The sequence below is a fragment of the Lepisma saccharinum genome, chromosome 13 (assembly GCF_977018435.1).
Source record: "Lepisma saccharinum chromosome 13, izLepSacc3.1, whole genome shotgun sequence".
NCBI classification, from domain to species: domain Eukaryota; kingdom Metazoa; phylum Arthropoda; class Insecta; order Zygentoma; family Lepismatidae; genus Lepisma; species Lepisma saccharinum.
In genome coordinates, this window is record NC_139241.1 from 83,835,451 (window position 1) to 83,857,205 (window position 21,755).

The following is a 21,755-nucleotide window of genomic DNA, read 5'->3' on the forward strand; positions in this document are numbered from 1 at the left end:
AGTTTCAAATGCATGTTCGAATGTAAACAACATGGCTTCGTCAAGTCGTCAACACTTGTCTGATAATGATTTTACTCAACTGTTATTTGCCAACTCAGAATCAGAAGGTGAATATAGTTGTGACGATAATAGCGACAGTTTTCAGGAGACTTCAAGTGATGACAGTGATTGTGTAGTGTCTGATGAAGAATTTGTACCGCGGTCCGTAACATGATGGAGGAGAGTGCAAAACAGCATTGATCTAGGTGCGAGAATTTCAAAATTTTTCAAAATTTCATACCACCAGGGACTACAGAATGGTTTTCCAGTGCAAGGAATGACTTTTGTAAGTTCTCTCTCATATATAATGCAATGTAATTGTGAAAACTATTTGTTTATAAAAATAATATATTTTCAAATTTAATTACGCAGCCAAGGGATATTGTGTGCCAGAGAATTCCGCAGCGAAAGAGTTAAACAAGAAATTCAAAGTTTATTTACATGCAACACTTTCTGAAGCCTGAATTATCCTGCGAGTTATGCAAATCACAGAAAATTGATTGATTCTACTGTAAATATTTGGACTCCTTTACACAGGAATAAACTTAATACTCTGATAACTACATAAATGTACTATTGGAAGGAAAATGTTTATTTTATGTAATAAGTGTAGTTTTTAAAATCAAATCTAGGATTATATTTACCATTTTAACACCGAAATGTCATTTTATATACTACTTTTCACCCCAAAATGAGCCCAGTTTTTGTACTGAAATCATGACCTTTTATTCTTACATTAATTTTCATTGCATTGACCAAAAAAAAAGTATATGTGAATAAACACAGTGAGAGGAAGTGGGGGAACCCCTCCAAAAAAAGAAACAGATGCATTATCTTACCTCTAGCAACTCGAGATCACACGATGTGTTAATGGTATCACGTAGTTCTGAGTATTTCCACTTCGACAAGTCATGCTTCTTGTTACCTTGTGCTGCCTGTTGAGATCTGACTAATTCTGACCTAGGAGACAGTGAATATTGTTAAAGAATACAGTCTGTGAACAATCACATTAATACTACTGACTTTTTTATCACTTTAAATATGGATTTGATATTGAATGTAAATTTGAAAGTCATGAAAATTAATTACATTAACTTCATACAACCAGCATGTAAGAAATGAAAACTTGTGCTTTCCGGTAAAAAAAAACAACTTAAGTATTGAACATTAAATATTGTATTTTGTTAGTATTTAATGTGATTTTTCTTTCTCTTAAGTTACCCAGTATATAAATACTCTTTCGATGATGTGGAACATCCACGCTAACCACAAATTTCAATTATTGCATTTAGCTAGCATTAAATATAACTCTGGATAAGAAGTTCATGAAAATCTATTTTAATACTCCCCATATTTGAATTCCACAGTACCCAGAATTATTAGCTTTTGAGTGCCCTTGTGTATCAGGATATTTTCTTGATGTTTCAAGTCAGAAAATACATAACTGCATTTCTGTGGATGCAGTAAACATGATTTTAGTATTGTGTATGTGAATTTTCCTGTTTCCAGGGTTTTGATTTGGATAGTTTCTTTCAGATTAATTTCGAAGGCCTGTTGCCTTCATTCACTGATGATACAACAACTAGTAATGAAGGTGATGGGCCTTCGAAATTAATTAAATAATAATAATAATGAACAAAAACTTGACTCATGAAATCTACACACTTTAGTGTGACTTTAAGAAATAAAAGGTTTATCTTCATATGTACTGAAATATTATGTTAATTATTTACTTCATTTGGAAATTATTTGCATCTTGTACACCCTCCCCACCAACAAAAATAAATTGCTTTTTAAACCAAATAAACAATTTTTACTGGTCTCATAACATACTGACTTTATGAAGTGTGCTTCAATAAGTCAGCTCTCAGACTGAAGTGACCAGTGGCACATGGCAGATGACAAGTGACATGGGATTTCACACCAAATTGACAAGCAACATGGCCCTGTCTCTTATAATAATAATAATAATAATAATAATAAATCTTTATTGAGTGGGCGAGGTTCAGCATATGCTGTTCTCCCACCTAACCTAACTAAAAAAAAATATTAAAAAAGGCAAGCACAACCAACACACCGAGGTGACACAAGGCATGCAAGAAAATGACCTAGTCCGAGTGACACGCAAGCTAAAAGCAACATGTGCAGCTTGTCATGTCACTTCAATACAAAAAGTTGCATTAATTTCTCAAGCTTCTTCTCCAAGTGATACATGTCGCTTGTCACCTGTCATTTCAGTCTGAAAGCTACCTAAGAGCTAATAATACATTATATCTATTGTTATAAATTCTGTCACTACATCCTACAAGCTCCTACTTCAAAACTGTGATGATTAATTTTCTTTTACATACTAACAAAATTAATGTTACACAATCTTCTCTTTTAAAAACTAACTTTTAACAGGTAAAATAACCTACCAAATAATTTTATGGAAGCTGTTTAGTACTGTGTACTGTGACAAACAATTTCATAGATGATGCAATTCTATTACAGGAAAATATATTAATGCGCTAGCTGTATATCTACACAAATCTTAGAGCAACAGTTTGCAAGACGAATTGCATTATTTAAATGAAGATGCTGTGAAACTACAACACCAATAAATCAGATTTGCACTAGTGGAAAGGGAAACAGAATCAAATGTCACCAACGATTGAGACAAAAGCATGCAGAAACAGGTATGGGGTGGACAGAAATGTTACACAGCACTTAATTTGGAATCTTGACAGGTGTTTGCACAGATAAAACAATGGACAAACATCGATGACAAAAGGACCTCTGGAAAAACAGCACAACACAATACTTTTGAACACGCATAGACATAGGACTGAAATAGAAACAAATTTAAGAACTTGAAACTCATGTTATATTGCACATGATAAAAACTTCTGGCATGGATACGAAAATGAAAATATATTGGCAGTGTTTCTGCCCATAGAACAAGCATAATTCATCTGAGAAAAAGGAGTTGTTTATGCCCAGAATTTTGTACTGAATTGGAGATTTGGTACCACAAGCAAATCCCAACAATTACCTAGGATGATCTATGATATTTGGTTCCTTAAATCAAATCAAAACACTTGTCTAGAAGAATCTCTATTATCCATATCTGCAAATCAATGCATCTCATCACAAAAATCAATGATAATGTGTTTTGCCTCCTAGACATTTAAGATATTGCTGTAACCAAGATTCAAAACAATAGAAAAGCAGATAAATAATGGAAAATGTAGCTGGGAGAACAGCATCTTGAAATTTCCAGATGCGAAATTCTGTCACCTAAAGTACAGGGTGCAGCAATGAATTGGGAGATTTTGCAACACTGGATATAGCTAGTTGCTGCGTCAAAGGCAACACATGACTACCGCCATCTTGCAGCCCGAAATGGGGCACAGCATGCATTCGCTGTAAAAGCGTATTCCAAAACCAGTTCGGATACATTTTAATATTCCACCCAATGCTATCTGCCAATGCCATCAAAACATGAATTAAAAACTTCGAGGAAACCTTTTTCTGAAGATCTGATACGGGAAGAGGTGGCTCAAATTCTTGTGCCCATTCTTCGCAATGTAATGTGTAATTAACCTACCCAAAAGACTGCGTGGATACGCAACTATGCTTTTACAGTGAACGCAAGCTGTGCCTCATTCCACGACTCCATCATAAATGAATGCTAAAACAGAGGCTTCAAGATGGTGGTAGTGACACACGACCTCTGACGAGACAACTAGCGATATTCAGTGTTGCACACCCTGTATATCTATCGACCACAGTACATTTTTGTCATATCTTGTAGAATACATTGGATGATATTGTTTGAGAATCATACAAGTCAAGCAAGCAGTAGCTCCTGATCAAATTATATGGGTAGAATATTGGAAACGGACACCTTTCAACTTTGTGACATAAGACAATCATTGGCAAAACTGTGAAATATAAACCGAAAGGCTTATTAATAGAACATTGCAAATTTTATGACTCGTAAGATTTTTCTGGAGTTTAGTGTAAAACATGTATTTTCTTGTTGCAACAAGTTTTAGAAGTTTCATTATTTACAAAAAAAAAAGCAGAGAAAGCTATAATACCTATTAAACCTTATAAAGCACTACTCTACTCCTAATTTTGCATAAATATAAATACCAGAAGCATTTTTTTATGATCCTCGTGAAAGGAGGACTTTCCCTTTTCACTAAACTATCTTTAAATTTACATAAGACTCACTCTCAGATGTGCGCTACGTAGCTAAAAAACAACCCATTAAAATCAGAAGACTAACTACATAGGGTGTTGCAGCCAATGTGCAGTGTAGAACCAGCCTGCAGATGGCAGTGGAGCTGAAATACCTGTTCAGTTTAGGCGCTGAATTCTTCACGTCTGGCACCACTGACCTACTGGAGAGATACAGGGAAAGTTTGCATGGAAACAAGACAAGAAGAGACATTTCCCCCTAAAGTGCTTGTAGAAAAATAGATTTACCGTGTGCAAGAAACTAGAATTTTTTGATAGGAACCCTTAGATTTCTTTTTTTTTTTTTTAAAAAAAAAAGAACATGTGCATTTTAACCTGCATCTTACCCCATGCTTGGTGTTGAAACTTCTGCATCCCATTCTAAAATATATTCAAAGCAAAGCAGTAGATTTAAGAGGCAGTTGTAGACTAAAAACGTGGTTTTCAAAAATGTTTACAAATTATTATAGTCCTCATCCGTGACCGTGTAGTCTAAGGCGCTGTGCTTTGGACTCCGACTGCGGGACGACATGGGTTCCAGTCTGCCTGGGTTCTCAGCTTGTGTACAGGACCGGTGGCAACCCACCATCGTGAGGAAATTGGGGAGCTACGAGTGGGTAGCGTAACACGGTCATAAAAATCTCCTATAAAGGCTGGGGGTTCGATGTCACCCCATTACTGGTTGAAGATCTCCACACCTCTCAAGTAGAATTGTGGGAGGGAGATAGGCCAAGGCCTTTACGGGCTGTAGAACCACGGGTTATTATTATTATATAATTACAATTACAAATCTTTTCTCTTAAGCCAATGAATTGGCACTTTGCTAACCAGAAGATTAAGGCAATTATTCAGAAAGCATCCGCCACACCTTTTCCTTTCTTTCTTGGGTGCACTGTACAGTATTCACAGGAGAATAACTAGAGAAACATTCATGAGGGAGGCATTAGGGGATTAATGAGTTAAGACTTAAAATTTTTGTGTACGTCAGCATGTATGGCCACTTTGTACCCTTCAAACTACACGAGCAAAAATCCTCTCATCTACAAAGGTCATAAAGGGACTTGCACAGGACATATGCAACACGTTAAAAAGGTAGGACATGCTCAGAGACAGTGGAAGACACCCGCTCTTCTCAAAAAACCTAAAAACATTTGCTGAAACACTGTCACCATGGATGATAAATCGTTGGGAAAGTTAAAACCTTGTATGGGGAAAGTAAAATCAGCACATTCAAGAAGAAAAGCCAATTAAATGAATGAATGAAATAAAATTGTGGGGTGGATCAGCAGATATGACCATTTTGCACTTCAGAAAATCTCCTTACAAGACAGAATAGATCAGGCACGGATGAGATGGGTTTGACACATGAAGAGGATGGGTGCAGAAAGACTACCAGTAAGAGCTTACAATGCACAAGGAGTGGGAGACCATGATTTCGGTGGAAAAGCAGATAGCGGAGGGTGTTAAGACAAGATTGGAACACCGTGGAAAGAGGAGTGATGGAAGACCAGGAAAAAATGGAGACGCTTGACTTCTATGCCGACCCAGCCAAAGGCAGGAAACTGCAAAGGATGATGATTACTGTAACCCCTTAAGTGTGGATGGCATATATATACGTCCTCCACATTGTGCTGCTGTAGTGCAGAAGACGTATATATATGCTTTATGCAGTGGCGTATGCTGAGCCTAAGACCTGGACTAGCTCACCATGACACCTGGTCCTAGGCTACGGAGCAAGGGAGAAGACTAGGCTCATTCTTGATGTCGTCAAGGAAACTACGTTGCCATCCCAACGGTAGTGTCAGGTTGCAAACTTAAAAAAAATTCAGGTTGCCAACTCCTAAGAATTCAGGTTGCCAACTCCCCAAGAATTCAGGTTGCCAACTCCTAAGAATTCAGGTTGCCAACTCCTAAGAATTCAGGTTGCCAACTCCTAAGAAGTCACGTTGCCAACTCCTAAGAAGTCACGTTGCCAACTCCAGAATCGCCATTATCATCTTATTGAAATCAGGTTTATTCACAGTTTCTAATCGATTTTTCTTCAGTGTTTTAATTTCTAGGCTTCGCAGATAGTGTAGCTAGCCTGGAATATACGCTCCTGGCTTTATGTCTGTTTCAACTATATTTGATTTACTGTGGCATATATAGTCACACAGACCTTTGGTGAGATAGTTCTAGCTGTAGTAGAAACAAAAAATAGTAGCAAAAGACAAAAAAGAAGGGAAAAATCTTCTTCTTTCTTTTCATCTTCTTCTATCTTTGTAAACTATCTCTCAAAACATAGTACCAAGAGAGGACATAGATGAAAAAGAAGATGATGAAAAGAAAGAAGAAGAATTTTCCCTTCTTTTTCCTCTCTTGCTACTATTTTTTGTTTCTACTAACAGCTAGAACTATCTCACCAAACGTCTGTGTGACTATATACACCACAGTAAATCGAATATAGTTGAAACAAACAAAGCATATATATACGCGTTTCTCACTACAGCAGCAGAATGCAGAGGGCATTTAAGGGGTTCAACTGAATTTGACGAAAAAACCTACATTTTCCAGTAGCGACTTGTTCAACAAATTCCCCAGTTAAGGGGTTAAAGTTAAAAAAGGGGTGTAAAGAAAGATTGAAAATAGAAGGCTGTAAAGGGCCTGCACAGGACAAAGACAACACATTAAAGAGGCAAGGATAGTGTAAAAACTTCCTCAGAAACAGTGTAAAACGTCCGCTCTTCTCGCAAAGCTAAAATCATTTCTTAGAACACTGTCATCTTCCAACATGGATGATAAACAGTTACATCAAACTGGGTGTGTGTGTTAAGGAATGTGCTCAACATAAATAAATGTGGCTTAATATTTGAGCACCCACATAGCTCAGTGGGTAGTGCTCTCACCTCCATGTTCAATCTCTCATGGAAGTTCCAAAATTTCAATGTTTGACTGAGCATTGTGGGAACAATTTGGGAGCTACTGGAAAGCAGTTATTTATCTACATCAAACACCCCAATACTTTCCCACCAAATTTTTAAGACATCCCCTAAAAAAAATTGACAAATGCTTGAAATGCAAAAAATTCCTATCCTTTTTCTGGATCCCAAACATTCGGGAAAATCCAAATGACTGTGATTAAAAGTGGTTAATTATCAATGTTTTCTACGGCATAAGTGTCTGAAGATAGTAAATTTTATTTCAGAAATACAAATACAATGACTTAAATGGAAAACAGTGGGCAAAATTTGAGGTTTTCACAGTGTAGAGAAATTTTAAACATTTCCCATCATGAAAATTTCCCTGATTTATTTGGGAAATGGCAATTTTTCCCAGCTCAAAGGTTGGGGGTCCTGTTCCGATCCCATTATGACTAAAAATTTTCTATCCCACATAGCCCTAATGGGTATATTGATGCTGAATTTATCATTAACTCCCTCCACTAAGACTTCAAATTCTGAATAAATTCCTGCTTGAAAGAAATAGCAGCTTACTCCGGTCTCGCAAGCCAGCCCCAGTTCTAGCCCTCAGAGAGTGTTGTGGCATGTAGTTTAGCGAAACTTTCTAGCCAAATTCAATAATTTTTCACCAAAAGATAAACTTTTATATTATCGAAATATTAATGGGAAAAGATCTGTTTCCACAATGCTGTTCATTTCTTTTGAACTGATTTATTTCCAAGATCTGCTGCCTTCATTATCTTATATTATGCCATCTCACATCTGCCCCATATGCCATAAGTTACAGTACAGGAATATACAACAATGAAGGCAGCAGGCCTTCGAAATTAATCATGTCAGAAGAAGAACAGCACGGAAACATGCACCATAGTCCATAAAATGCACACTACATCATGAATTCATAATTGAACATTTGTATAATGCAAGCTCCATTCTGCAAATTATACAAACAACCCTCATGTTTTCCCTTAAATGGACGCAAATTCATAACCTGAAGTTCAACAATTGCAGCTTACACAAGTGACACTGAAATTTCAACACCATAAAGCATGGGGTAATATGCTGAAATAAATCTACACATATCTGAAGTATGGAGAAACTGAAAAAAAATGTACTGTGCAATAATTTTTTGTCACTCAAAAACCAGAAAACATTACCAATTCTACAATTTAAACACTACATTTAAGCAAGATCAAATTTAAATTCACCTCATACTTGCACCAAAACAACAGAATAATGATTTACAACATGCACATACATTTAAAAAGCAAGTATATTGCAACTATTCACAATTGTACATAGAAATAGATACCAAACATTTCCCTAGCTTGATATGTACCATTAGATACATTATAGTACAAAGCATATGGTAACAATAAAAAGTATTTACAGTAAATCAAAAATATATTCTGCCCAATGCACACAAGTGGCAACTTTTTGCTTCAGGACTTCAATAATGCAACCACAGAAGTGTTTCTATGTACACTAAGACTTAACACGGCAAGTATTAAATAGCTTCCATGCTTCTTTATCATATTCTGATTGTGAAATCATATTGTGTTTACTACACAATCTCTCACTTCTCCAGGTTTTTTCAGTAATTTTAAAACAAAGTTTCAGACCATTTTGTTGTGCTTTAACTTACTAATAATTATATTTTAAATGTTAAAGTGTGCTTACTGTTAGAGAGAATAAAATTTAATCAACTCTATTTAAAATAAAGGAATTTTAAATTAATTTAGTTTTAAAAATAATTGCAATTTTACATAAAAGGTTTTTTATATAGATTATTTCCCATCAAGAAATTGCTTCAACAAAGAACTGGAGTTTATTTATTTTCATTCTCAAATTTTGACAGAAAAGCAATGCTAAATAACAAAGATCAATCGACAAGCACAAAAATATTTGATTTTCTCTGACTTTTAAAAGTCATTGGAAACACTAACAATCTACCAGGTATGTAGTGTTTCTAAAGAAAGTAGCAAATAGTTCTGCATTTCCTTCAAACAGTTCATGCAACACAATATTAACAGACTTAAGATTCCATCTGTATCAGAAGTGATGTTTCAACGATGTTGAATATATATGCTGTTTGTGTTTTAGACACCCTTGAGAGGATGATTGCCATTTACTCTGATGTTATTGTTATTCAGGTGGCTCAGGGGTTGTCGTCACTCCATTCTTCCCTAACGCACCAATGATAGATTCGCCACTCTTGTGCATTGAGCCTAAACATGTTATACATAAACACCCAAACACACACACATGTACACATGGATTGTTACACAATACATAAAACGGGAACAAACAGAAATAATAGAGGCTACTAAAATTTTGGATTCTTCCACCAACTGAGTGAATCATCATGAACCAAGGAGGAAATTGTAAAGATAGGGAAGACATCTATTTTCAAACATTTCAACATTGCTCATGAATACAGAGAAAAATGTGAAGCTATGATCTGATTTTGCTTACCCTGTATGTAAAAACATTTACAAACATGCTAAGTGGCAGGATAGTTTACTTGGTACTCAATCAATATTGGTTGAAATTTAAACAAAGACTCAAACTGTTATGTTAAATTTATTTTTATGAATTTAAAGAAAATCTAGTGCTCTGGTTTCACAACGTAGATGCCTAAATATGCAATTTATTTTCCAAACCCATTGGAACCACCTAATTAAGTAGATTAATGAAGTATTATAGTTCTTCGAGAAACATTTATAATTTTACATAGAATTAGTAGAAAATCCGTTATCAGTATCAGGAAAGTTTATGTTGGTGCTTCATCAGTATCACATATTGATTAATCCTTACTAAGCACAATTACAAACTTATAAATCTTTTTTGGGTGTTCAATACTGTCTTGTCAAGATGTGTAAAGTCACACAGATCCCTGTCTAGAATTGGTGGTGAAAATTTGAGTTTGAAAGAGTAAGGAACTTGAAATCGTTCCAAAAGTTTGGAAGGAAAATCTAGATCTAGAATTTTAGATGGATTTTTCTGTCTACATTTTGAGTTCAGTAGTTATGCCAACAAATCAGAAATATATGCATCCTATATTTAAACTAGAATTCTTTATTATGATTAACATTTGTAATATTCTGATATATTACTGATGTACCTCCGGTGTACAAAACTGCAATTCTTGGAGACTGTGATGTGATCAATTAAACTTTACATTAAAATATTACAGAATTGTGAAGTAGAAAGGTGGCCGTGGTGGCTCAGTCGGTAACGCATCTGACTACCATGCTATAGGTCCCGGGTTTGATTCCCGGCCGGTTCAAATCCTGGAACTTTTCTAACGTTGGAAGCGGCCCCGGTGCCCACCCAGCGTCGAATAACATGAGTACCTTGGGGAAACCCTGGGGGGTATAGGTGGTCAGGGGCGTGGTGCTGATCACATCACCCACACTTATGACCGGATCAAGAAAGTGTGGGGCGTTACCCCCGCACCCCCTATACGCCTTCATGGCATGGTGCTAAGCACAGGGGAACTTTTTTTTATCACTTTTTTTGTGAAGTAGAAACGTTACTGAATCTAATAGTTATTTGGGTGTATTTTGTGAGCTGGTTCATATAAATAATATTTGCCATTGTAATATGTTCAGCTGATATGTATGTGTGTGCACATTCATACTTTCACACCAGTAACTGAAATGCATTTACACAGGAGCATTATACGGTCAAACAGTAAAACCATGTAGCAATACATTTACGATCTATTGCTGATTTCTGAAATGAAGGCAACACGAAAAAAGTTTTATGTTATGCATAAATTTACAGTTTGATTGTTCTCAATGCAGCTTTTTTTGTTTCTAAGGCGAGTTTAATGAACAATTAGTCCATGTTAAGTGTTGAAAACATGGTCAAAGTTGTAACTTTGTAACAAAGGAGAAACTAGTTGATATAAATTTAAGATAGAAGAACACAGAGAAGAATTCAAAACTTCTGCTACTATGTTGTTGGTGCAATCTTTCTCTCTCACAACTGATTGTACTTTGGGCAACAATGGCCTAGAATATAGTACATACTTGTGGGGATATAAGAACTAACTATTGACAAGAATGAACATATGAAGTAGAGATAAGTCTGATTCTTATCAGTTACTGCATAGTGGTTATCAGGTGGTAATATTATATTAATATAACACTACCATCTGGCAACGTGTCAAAGAAATTGATTGACAAATTTATATTTATCACTCAATTCATATGATGTCTACAAGACAAGTTTGCCAGTTGTCAGTGATGATTACTGATCACCTGTGAAATTCACACACTTTGTTGATATTAGAAAATAAAATAGAAGAATAGTAACAAAAATTCATTGGTATTTCTCTTTGAGATAGATTGTTATACTGTACAAATTGTAACAACTGTCATATCTATACTTGTGGTTTTGAAACAAAGCTCCGAAGATCTCAAATGATACTAAATAATAATTTTGCGTTTGTGAAATTATATTATAAAAAATATTAGTCTTTAAGTATTTAGACAAACAGATTGGATTGTTCAGCTAATTACTATAAGATATGAATACTTTTCTGTTGTGTGAACTTGATCAGTGTGTGTTTGGGGATGACCCTGGGAGATGAAGCTGGTTGGTGTATGGTGCTGATCACATCACCCCAGAAGGGTTCGATACCCGCTGGAGGCATATAGTGGTTCGGATCCCACTTTAAACTGTAGGCCCAGTCCTGATTAGCCTTACTGTACATTAAGTGGACTTAAGACACCAATTCAATCAACCAATCACATCACCCCAGGGATGGCAACAATTAAGAACGTGCAAGACCCTATGTTTATACACAGGCAAAGTTTATAAATGAAAATCATGATTAGCCAAAAATGGCAGGAAAGATAAACTTACTGTGGAAACGCAGTCATTTGCAAAATAGTTTGTACTTCTCTGTGTTCTTAAATCAAAAATTCCCGCACAGAGGTTTAGACTTAATCCACAAAATTATTAGTAAACAAAGAAAGCTGATTTTGACAGAAACGTTTCATCTTGAAACACAAAGCATGAACTAGGCGATAATGATTTGCTTGGTTTTCCTGTAATTTGGTGGATCAAGCTTCAACCTTACAAGATTAAGAATGAAAGAGTGATGTGTTGTTTCGAAAGAGAATTGACTAAAATTAATTCGATACCTCCTAGTTGGTGGGGACATTTCCTCCAGTTGGCTGTTCGTTTCCTGGGCGAGCCTCAGAGCTAGTTCGTGGTCTCTTCTCTCCTGCTCTAACTGTTCTCGATAGCGAGCATCCTCCTTGCTTTCCTTCTCCAGTTGTGCCTGTGAATTACATAATAAAAATATACTCGCGCAACTAAGAACTTCACGTTTTAGCAGTTACATGTGATTTGAGACTATTTCTTTATGTGCTAATATTCACTTCATTCGGGAGGAAAGAGCCTAGGCTAATATCTACCACTAACAGATAACTACCCGTAACACCATGTAATACTTTTTACGAGACACCCTCCTGACGTATCCAGGATTTCTCATTCCTCTGGCCTCCAGGAGGCCCTTCTCCTACTGATGTGCCCAAGTGCGATTCCAGTAAGACACCCTCTCTCCCTCCCCTAAATCATTCTCGAAAACTAATCTCCACACTTCTTACTAGACTTTTACTAATTCATGGTGATGAAGAACTTGTAACAGATAAAAATTAACAACAAATGGAGTCTTTTAAACTTCCTACCACTCCCACTTAGTAACTTTGTCAACTTTAAATCCCTAACCTATTAACTCTTTTATCCCATTTCATACACTTTACACTAGTATTACTAACCTGTTCTCTCTAACTTTAAGATCTTAAAAATCAATAATTGCAGATATAACGCAATAACATTTTAACCCTACTAACACTATTATATGTAAATCAATAATTATTATTGTCTCTCTCCAAATAATCATTGGTCCTTTTTCTGGTATGATATTAAATCATACAATCAAGTAAAAAAAAATGAAAATTACAAATAAAGAATAAAGAACAAGGATAAACAGGGGATTCCGATAATTTTTTTTTGTGTAACTGACATTCCAGTATAATTTAAGGCACCTGGATAATAGCGCATACCTCCAAATGCATGCGGGTGGAGAGGGCATTTTTCAGGTGTTCCCCCTTTATTTATTGTGTTAGAAGCCACAGTAGCTCGTTCGTTAGGGCATCTGACTACCATGCGAGAGACCCAGGTTCGATCCCCAGTGGGGGAAAACCGGGACTTTTTCAACCTGTTCGAGCGACTCCGGCACCCATCCAGCATTGTATAAAGTGGGTACCTGGAGGAAACTCTGGGGGGTAAAGGCAGCCAGGGGCGTGGTGCTGATCACATCACCCCCAGCTAGGCCGAGATCAAGAAAGTGTGGGGCCCTAATCCCACATCCCCTTTATGCCTTCATGGCATGGTGCAAAGCACAGGGTAGCACTTTACTTTTACTTTTATATTAACATGTTAACTGCCACGTGAGTTGTATTTAACTCGCATGGCTCTTTACCTTGGGAGCCTCGTGGTGCACAGGCAACACATGCTACCATGCCATAACATACATGTTACGTCAAAAATGGCACTGTGGACAAAATTTTGCAGATGGTTCATGAAAATTTTATTTAGTGATGCTGCTATTGTTACATTTAATACAAACAATATAAAAAGCGTGGATAAATAGATTAACTTCTTTTATATTTATTTTGCCTTTAAATTTCACTTAAATCTGACAAGTAAACAAAAAAAAAAATCAGTCGTGAACAGTTTTCAAGATTTTACGACTGTGCGTTTGGCCTTGAATTATTGCTGGCCAGTCCCTTGAACGATATCGAGACAATAGTATATGGCAGAGTCATGTTACAAATAACAAAAGACTCAATGCTCAGAAAACAATAACAATGCTTGAAATAAACAATAAATATGCTGCGAGTCAAATATAACTCACGTGGTGTGCAACATAATAATTGATTCTAGCACCGCATGAGTTGCATATGACTCATGCCCATAAAATAATTAAAATAACAATTTTTCACCAAATCATCAAGAAACATATTGCTTTCAACGTTTTTATTATATTCTTGTTATAAAACATCGTGGCCCCAGGGATTTTCTTTTTTATTGTGGCAGTAAACGTGCTAATTTCGTATATAAAAAAGAAATATCATTAGCATTGTATTATTACTAAGGATCAAGTGAAGTATGAAAATATGTGAGTTAACTGATTTCAATTCTGTCAAAATGCTCACAAATATTAGAAAAAAATAGTTTTAAGTTATGGATTTTCCTCATGTTGCAATTGTAAGCAGATCTCTGAGTCAATCAGTAAGCTAGATAAAAAGAAATATTATTGAAAATATAATTTATATATGTATGTGTTTTGATTCCTATACATTCTTTATCAAGAATGAAACTGTTCGCCCTTAAACTTGAAAGTACGATGTGGCGCAAAAAGAACGCATGTTTTTGGAATAAGTAACGTCGTTGATTTTCAAGATACAAACGTTTCATTAACACCAAAACCATTGGTAAAAAATGCAGTTTGGATAGGTATATAGTAATGATTTAAGTATGGAAGATGATGTCGGAAAGATGACGTCCTTGTTGCTGTACACACATCTGGAGCCTCTCCTCAAAGTTCCGCTGCTCCCTTGCCAACATTTCATCTGGCAAAATTTCATTTTCTGCTTATGCCTGGGAAAAGGGGAGGTCAAAAACCAGTCGATACTGCCTGTGAGTATAGCATAGTGTAGTAGTCATGGCACAATGCAACATTGAGCAGTTCTCTAGAAACAACGATTCAGTGATTAGTGTTCAACGTCTTTTCCGTTGACAGTTCAATGTTGCACGTAATTGTGCAACCCCTGATCGTAATACTATACTCCGATGTGTGGAATCATTTTGCACAACGGGATCAGTTATGTAGAGGAAATCAACTGGACGTCCCCGTATGGCTCGGACTCCAGAACATGTTGAGAGTGAGAAAGTCCTAGGTGCTCCACTAGGCATCATGCTCCAACTTTGGATCTGTCTCGTCGCTCGCTACAGCGCATCCTACACAGTGAGTTACACATCCATCCGTACAAAATCACGATTGTCTTCCAGGTGATCTTGTCCAACGCAGACTGTTTTGTGCAACCATGCTTGAAATTATTGCTTCTGATGATGTTGTGTTGATGATGAGCTACGAGGCACGTTTCCATTTGGATGGAAACCAACAAGAATTACACCAGAGACCTCACTATGGTGACAGTGTGGTGTGGCGTTGGACCTTACTTTTTTTAAGAAGAGGGGGCTACAGTAACAGTGACATTGGAGCACTATGTCGGCATGCTTCGCAATTTTAAGGGTCCACAACTTTGACATCGAGGGGTCCACATGGCAGACACTTCAAACCTAAAATAGTACCATTTACCTGTCTTTCCTACAGAAAATCACCTAAGGTATGATGCAAAAAATCCCTTGGGGTACACAGTATTATTTGCTAAACTCAAACAATGCTAAGAGTTATGATAAAGATGCCTCAGAGTGTTTATGAATGTTTAAAGTTTCAGCTGCTTTGGATAACTTTTCAGTCACAGTGTTCTTTCAAAATTCATATTTAATTCGCAAATGCAATAATGCTCCAAATTCAAAAAGCAATGAAAGATGCTATTACCTGCAAAATAGCTGCTGTCTTCCTATCTTCATCTTCCTGTCGTTTTCTTTCTTCTTCTTCTGCCCTTCTTCGTGATTCCATTTCTGCTTTCCTGTAAGAAGAATGACCCTTTAAAATCACATTTTTATAGCAAGAGAAATTACTTTTACACTAACAAGGAAGGTTATCTAAGTGTCCCCCTCCGATTTCCATGAAATTTGGCAGATGTATAGAGGGGCCTAAAAAAGGAAATATGTGTTTTTTTGTTTCGGCTAACAAACGATTTTAGGGGGCAACCCCCCCCCCCCCCCCTCAAATGTCAAGATGAGGACAAATTGAAGTGGGGATCTGACCCCTGTGTCCCCCTCCGATTTCCATGAAACCTGGCAGGTGTATAGAGGGGCCCAAAGGAAGAAATACATGTTTTTTTGTCTCTGCTAGAAAACGGTTATAGGGGACAAAACCCTCCCTCAAATGTCAATATGAGGACAAATTGAAGTGGGGATCGGACCCCGAAACCACGTAAATCTGGCATAGGAAGAACACGCTCATATTATTGGAACACACACAGCACAGAACTGTAGGAATGTCAGTACCAAATGCAGTGCAATTGTAGAGATGCCGAATTCATAGACACCGTTGTTCCCGGATAGGCATGGGCATAACAATAGACGGACCAGAGCATGGTAACGGAGTATCAAAATAGCTGCACAGGGGAACCATAACCCTATCAAGCATGACCTAGACATCATATAGGTGATATCCATAGCCAAGGACACAAGAGGATAGTTCCATAGATGAATACACAGCATGTATAAAACATTTATTACCACCAGAAAGCAACACGAAACAACGTTATGGTAACCGATCTGCCAACACAAAGTAAAGACAAGCACCCATGCATCACATTGAAAACCGCCCCCATTGTTGCTTCCACGGTGTCAATGTACATACTCGTCACAGTAATGGCACTCCTAAAAAAAATGATTTAAACATAATGTTCGGTTACACCATGCACATCTGATTACTGCCACTGCACCACAAACATCACATATCGGATTACTGTCACCACCAAAACAGAATGCCACCGGATTCTCAAATGGAGATACCCACTCTTATACCATGCGTATTGAAGGACGTGTCAAAACGTGGGTGAGGACAACTGGTTATGTTTGAGGGATCGTAGTTTGATAATGTTATTGCATAGGTGGAGATTAATGTCACTGTGTAGCAACAGGACAAGATCGGAAAACCGTCGCACGAAATTTTTCCAAATCTTGATCCATACACATCTAATGGTTGGAGACTGCCAGTCAATCCTTTAGGTATTGTCAACAGAGTAATGTTTTTGTCCCGTGGTGTCACCTCTCGCATAACAATATCACTATGTCCATTCCACGAATCTAATAGCAGAGCACCGAAATCACCTGTGTTTGTGAAATACACCTCCTTGAGCCAGGTCTTAAAGTGATTTGTTGTCAGTTTCCCTGATGTAGAGGCTGCAATGAACACATCTGCTGGACGGAACAGTATTCGGTTGACATAGGGTCCAAAGGTACCTCCAGGTTCCTTCAGAACAACGAAGAGAGGAGACAACACCTCTCCCGCGGGCGAAATAATTGGTTGAATGGTGTAGCTGTGTGTTGTGGATGCAACAGATTGCACGATAGTTTCCACTTTCTTTTCTAAATTAAAACCACTTTGATCAGAGTTAAACACATTTCTGACAGAATACTGTGCAATACATGATTTAACAGTATCCACAAAGCCATCACGTTCGTTCTGAACATGTTCCTCCTTGCCAGCAGATGTGCGTGTAATGAATTTGGTGACCTTCCGGGACACGATGTGATGTGTATTCTTGAATTTCCAAAGCCAAAACCATGACGCTGTAAACCGAGGAACGACCAATTCAGCTTTAGCTTGCAGAGCCCATCTCCAAATATCAATATCATGAATTGCAACGGCATCACTAAAGTTTTCTAAAACGTATTTGGAAACCTGACACAGCTTTTCTTTCAGTGTTCCTCCTGCACGTACCTGCTCTTCCAATCTTCGTAGTTGCCATGTTGAGGTAACCTTCTTATACTGATTTTGCAAGGTGGTCAGAGACACACGTTGCTTCTGTCCACTCCTCCCAAGGTCAACTGCTCTTCGTTTATATCCAATGGATACATTATGTGGTGAACAATGGTCGATATAGTCTTCTTCCGTGTCATCATCCATATCTTCCAAAGTGTGTGCATACGTATCATCTTGCTGGTCAAAGTCCAAGGAAGTAGCAAATTCAACGATTTACGCAGGATCGTCGGTACATGTTTCAATGATGTCCTTCACAATGTCTGCGACATATGCCTCCTCTGCTGTTAAAGGAGATGGGCAACTGGCATTAAATGCCTGTATTAACAGTGTGACCACATTCAGTACATTCAACATGGTACCTCCATACAGAACGGTTGTCCTTATTTTCTTCTGTGAGCCTTTATATATGGGGTCACACATACGGAATTTGGATTCATGATGTTTTATCGTACATACAATCCCATTACAGCACACCTGATAATTGTGTTTAACTGTGGCCTCCTTGAACCATTTCACGTTTCCTTACTCTTATCTCCTCTGCTTGTGAGGTATCTACTGACAGACCCCATAGGTGATACATCATAGTGGGTGCGTTGCACGATTTCTGTCAAGTATGTATCGCGTGTTATGTAATGCATTTTGTCACATTGTATACTATCACGTGGCATATTTGCCTTTCTTCGTCTCGTCAGTGATAGCTGTGTTTGCCAGTGATATGAACTTCATATCTCAAGTGCTCCACTTGTGTATCTGCCAGTTTTTTAGCCAAAACAAAAAAAAACATGTATGTCTTCCTTTGGGCCCCTCTATAAACCTGTCAAGTTTCATGAAAATTGGAGGGGGGACAGGGGTCAGATCCCGACTTCAATTTGTCCTCATCTTTACATTTGAGGGGGGTTTTGCCCCCTACAACAGTTTTTTGGCTGAAGCAAAAAAAAAACCACGTCTTTCTTCCTTTAGGCCCCTCTATAAACCTGCCAAGTTTCATGGAAATCAGAGGGGGACACTTAGATACCTCCCTTGTAAGTTAGTTTTTCAACTACTTATGCCTATACATAATCAAGGAAATTATTATTATTATTATTATTATTTTCATGAAAATGCAGGATGAGCATAAAAATTTGAAATATACAAATGAAAGGGTAGAGTGTATGATACTTTTGAATGTATGTACAATGCAGATCATGCGTATCAGGTGTAGGATAGGAAAGCGAGCAAACATCCATAAATGACAGCATTGCAGTGGCATATTCTCCCATGTTAGCTTTTTCATATGCAGTGGAACCCCAATTTTACATTTTTCCTGTATTTTCAGTTATTTCAGTATGGGCCTCTGAAAAACGTAAAATCGAGGTTCCACTGTATATGGAAATTGCCAGAAAATTTGAAGTTGTCAGACTTCTGTTTTAGTTTTATTTGCATGTCTGCATTGGTGTTTTATTTCTATTAGCTATTATATCTAATTAATATGTAATAAATATACAGTATTGGCTAAATTATTGGACTCGTTAGATGAAAAAATACAACCTAGATAAAGTCGCTTTATGTGGAGAAATTTGACAGATTTAATGTTTTGTGATACGCATTGCATTGTTATACACACTGCAAGTACTGTCAGTACTTCGTATGAACACCTTTGGCTCTTTTCGAGCCCATTTTAATCACTGTTTGTGTACAATTCCTTTTCACTCTTTCTTTCTAAACTTCAAACCACATGGTTTATGAAATTATGCATTGCTCTGAAGATACAAATAAAGAACACCTTTACAACGACCAGAATTAATATTATCTCCTTTGTTATAACCAAAAAATAGCATAAATAGCACGGTAAACAATGTAAGTATTGTTCCAGGCATTTTTGTGAATATGCAAATAATCGTGCTATCACCTATTCTTGGGACACGGTAAAAGAAAGGATTGTGGGAAACAAGATTATATCGAAGCAGACAAACAGTTTAATCCCATGAAAAGTTATAACAATCGTCAAATATATTTATTCATAATTGGGAAAAGAGGCGCGGTAGTAGATAAATACAGGGAAACTATCTGACCAAGGCAGTAATTTATTTTATTATAAAACATAAACTAAACGTAACGTTTCAACCTTCTAGCAAGGACTTCTTCAGACTCTGCACCAAGTACAAATGTAACAAGGTACAAAAACAGGACGATATATATACACAAACATTGCTCCCCTCCAGACTATTAGAAAATTGTTCTGGAACATTCTAGCAGGTGGCTTTCCCTTGTCAACTGTAATTTCACCTAAAAGGCTAAACATAGAGAAGGAGGATGAAGAATGAAGGAAAAAGAGCTTGGGATAAAGAGTCCAACCACATTCTAGATGGAAGTAAATATGTTTAGCCTTTTAGGTGAAAGTACAGTTGACTAGGGAAAGCCACCTGCTAGAATGTTCAAGAACAACTTTCTAATAGTCTGGAGGGGGAGCAATGTTTGTGTATATATATCGTCCTGTTTTTGTACCTTGTTACATTTGTACTTGGTGCAGAGTCTGAAGAAGTCCTTGCTAGAAGGTTGAAACGTTACGTTTAGTTTATGTTTTATAATAAAATAAATTACTGCCTTGGTCAGCATATTGAGTTTTTCATATCATGGAAAAAAGGCTTAATGGTGTTATAAGAGGAACTAGTACTCACTTTATCTGCAAAACTGTTTTTTCTTCTTTGTTCTATTAATTTCAGTGGCCACTTGTTGTACAACAAGTTCCAATGAGGATGGTGGGTGGCAGTGGCCACTGAAATCAATAGAACAACGAAGAAAAAACAGTTTCGCAAATAAAGTGAGTACTGGTTTCTCCGTATTTAAATCTATTTAGTTACAACACTTTTTTACTGCTTCTTTTTTACAATGAGTCCAATAATTTGGCCAAGACTGTATACAATAAATAAGAATTGTTGTCCTAAACCGTCAAATTTTCAGAATACGCCACTGCAACATTCCGCTAAATATGTTTATTAGACAGAAAGCATACATTGGCATTATAGTAGCAAAAGAAATGCAGACATATTTTCCCTGTAAATTCTCCAAGTAGTTCCAAACCCTCTGCCAATGATGTGGGTGGCACCGAATACTATCTATCTCACCATGTGTCCTCGCATTCACAGGTTGTTCAGTCGGCCCCCGTGGTGGAGTGGTTAGCATATTGCTCTACGGCACCAGGGGTCCCAGGTTCGAATCAACCTGGGCATGGATGTTTGCGAGTGTCCATTCATCAATTTCACCATGTCATCACTCATCCCCATCTTTGCAAATTAGCCAAATGTGGCACAAAAAGCAAAGTAAAATAAAGTAAATCAATCAATCACAGGTTGTTCTGACTGATCCTAGTTTTTACATCCTTATTGAAATGCTGTTACCCACCTCACAACAGGTCCACCAGCTCCCTGTGGCATTCTCTGGCATTACTCCCCGAAAATTGGATATATTTTAATATATGAACGCTGTTTGTCCCGGGTTCGATACCCGGTGGAGGCACATAGTGGTTCGGATCCCACTTTAAACTGTAGGTCCAGTCCCGATTAGCCTTACTGTGCATAAAGTGGACTTTAAAAACCTCAATGAATGCTGTTCATGCCAGTTCAGGTCCATTCTACACTGTGGTTGACTAACCCTGAATTAGCACCACCCATTGTGCCTTAACTGTATATCTCACTGTCACCTAATGATGTGTTCATGTACTACAGGTGCCATGTTTTCGGGAACATATGATCATACTGTGTTATCACCATTTACACTTGAGAAAACAAAATGTTGTCATGACTTATGTCTTAACCCTCGTATATCAGATTTTATACAAAATTCTGCAAAACTAACTAACTCTC

The 21,755-nt window shown here is 37.2% G+C and overlaps 1 protein-coding gene across 5 annotated transcripts in view; it reads right to left on the minus strand.

Annotated features, from left to right (window-relative positions):
- Nucleotides 1-21,755, minus strand: part of jar (Myosin heavy chain 95F jaguar) — a 165,096-nt gene that overhangs the window by 4,468 nt on the left and 138,873 nt on the right. For 2 of the 5 annotated variants that reach the window (XM_083134575.1, XM_083134576.1), the window contains exons 19-22: nucleotides 15,853-15,943; nucleotides 12,362-12,501; nucleotides 4,383-4,430; nucleotides 879-999 (exon numbers count right to left, since the gene is read on the minus strand). In XM_083134575.1, coding sequence (XP_082990701.1) covers nucleotides 879-999; nucleotides 4,383-4,430; nucleotides 12,362-12,501; nucleotides 15,853-15,943 — 400 coding nt within the window. Of the gene's footprint in view, nucleotides 1-878; nucleotides 1,000-4,315; nucleotides 4,431-12,361; nucleotides 12,502-15,852; nucleotides 15,944-21,755 lie in introns of all 5 variants that reach the window. The other 3 variants (XR_014442899.1, XM_083134577.1, XM_083134578.1) reach the window with 3 other exon arrangements.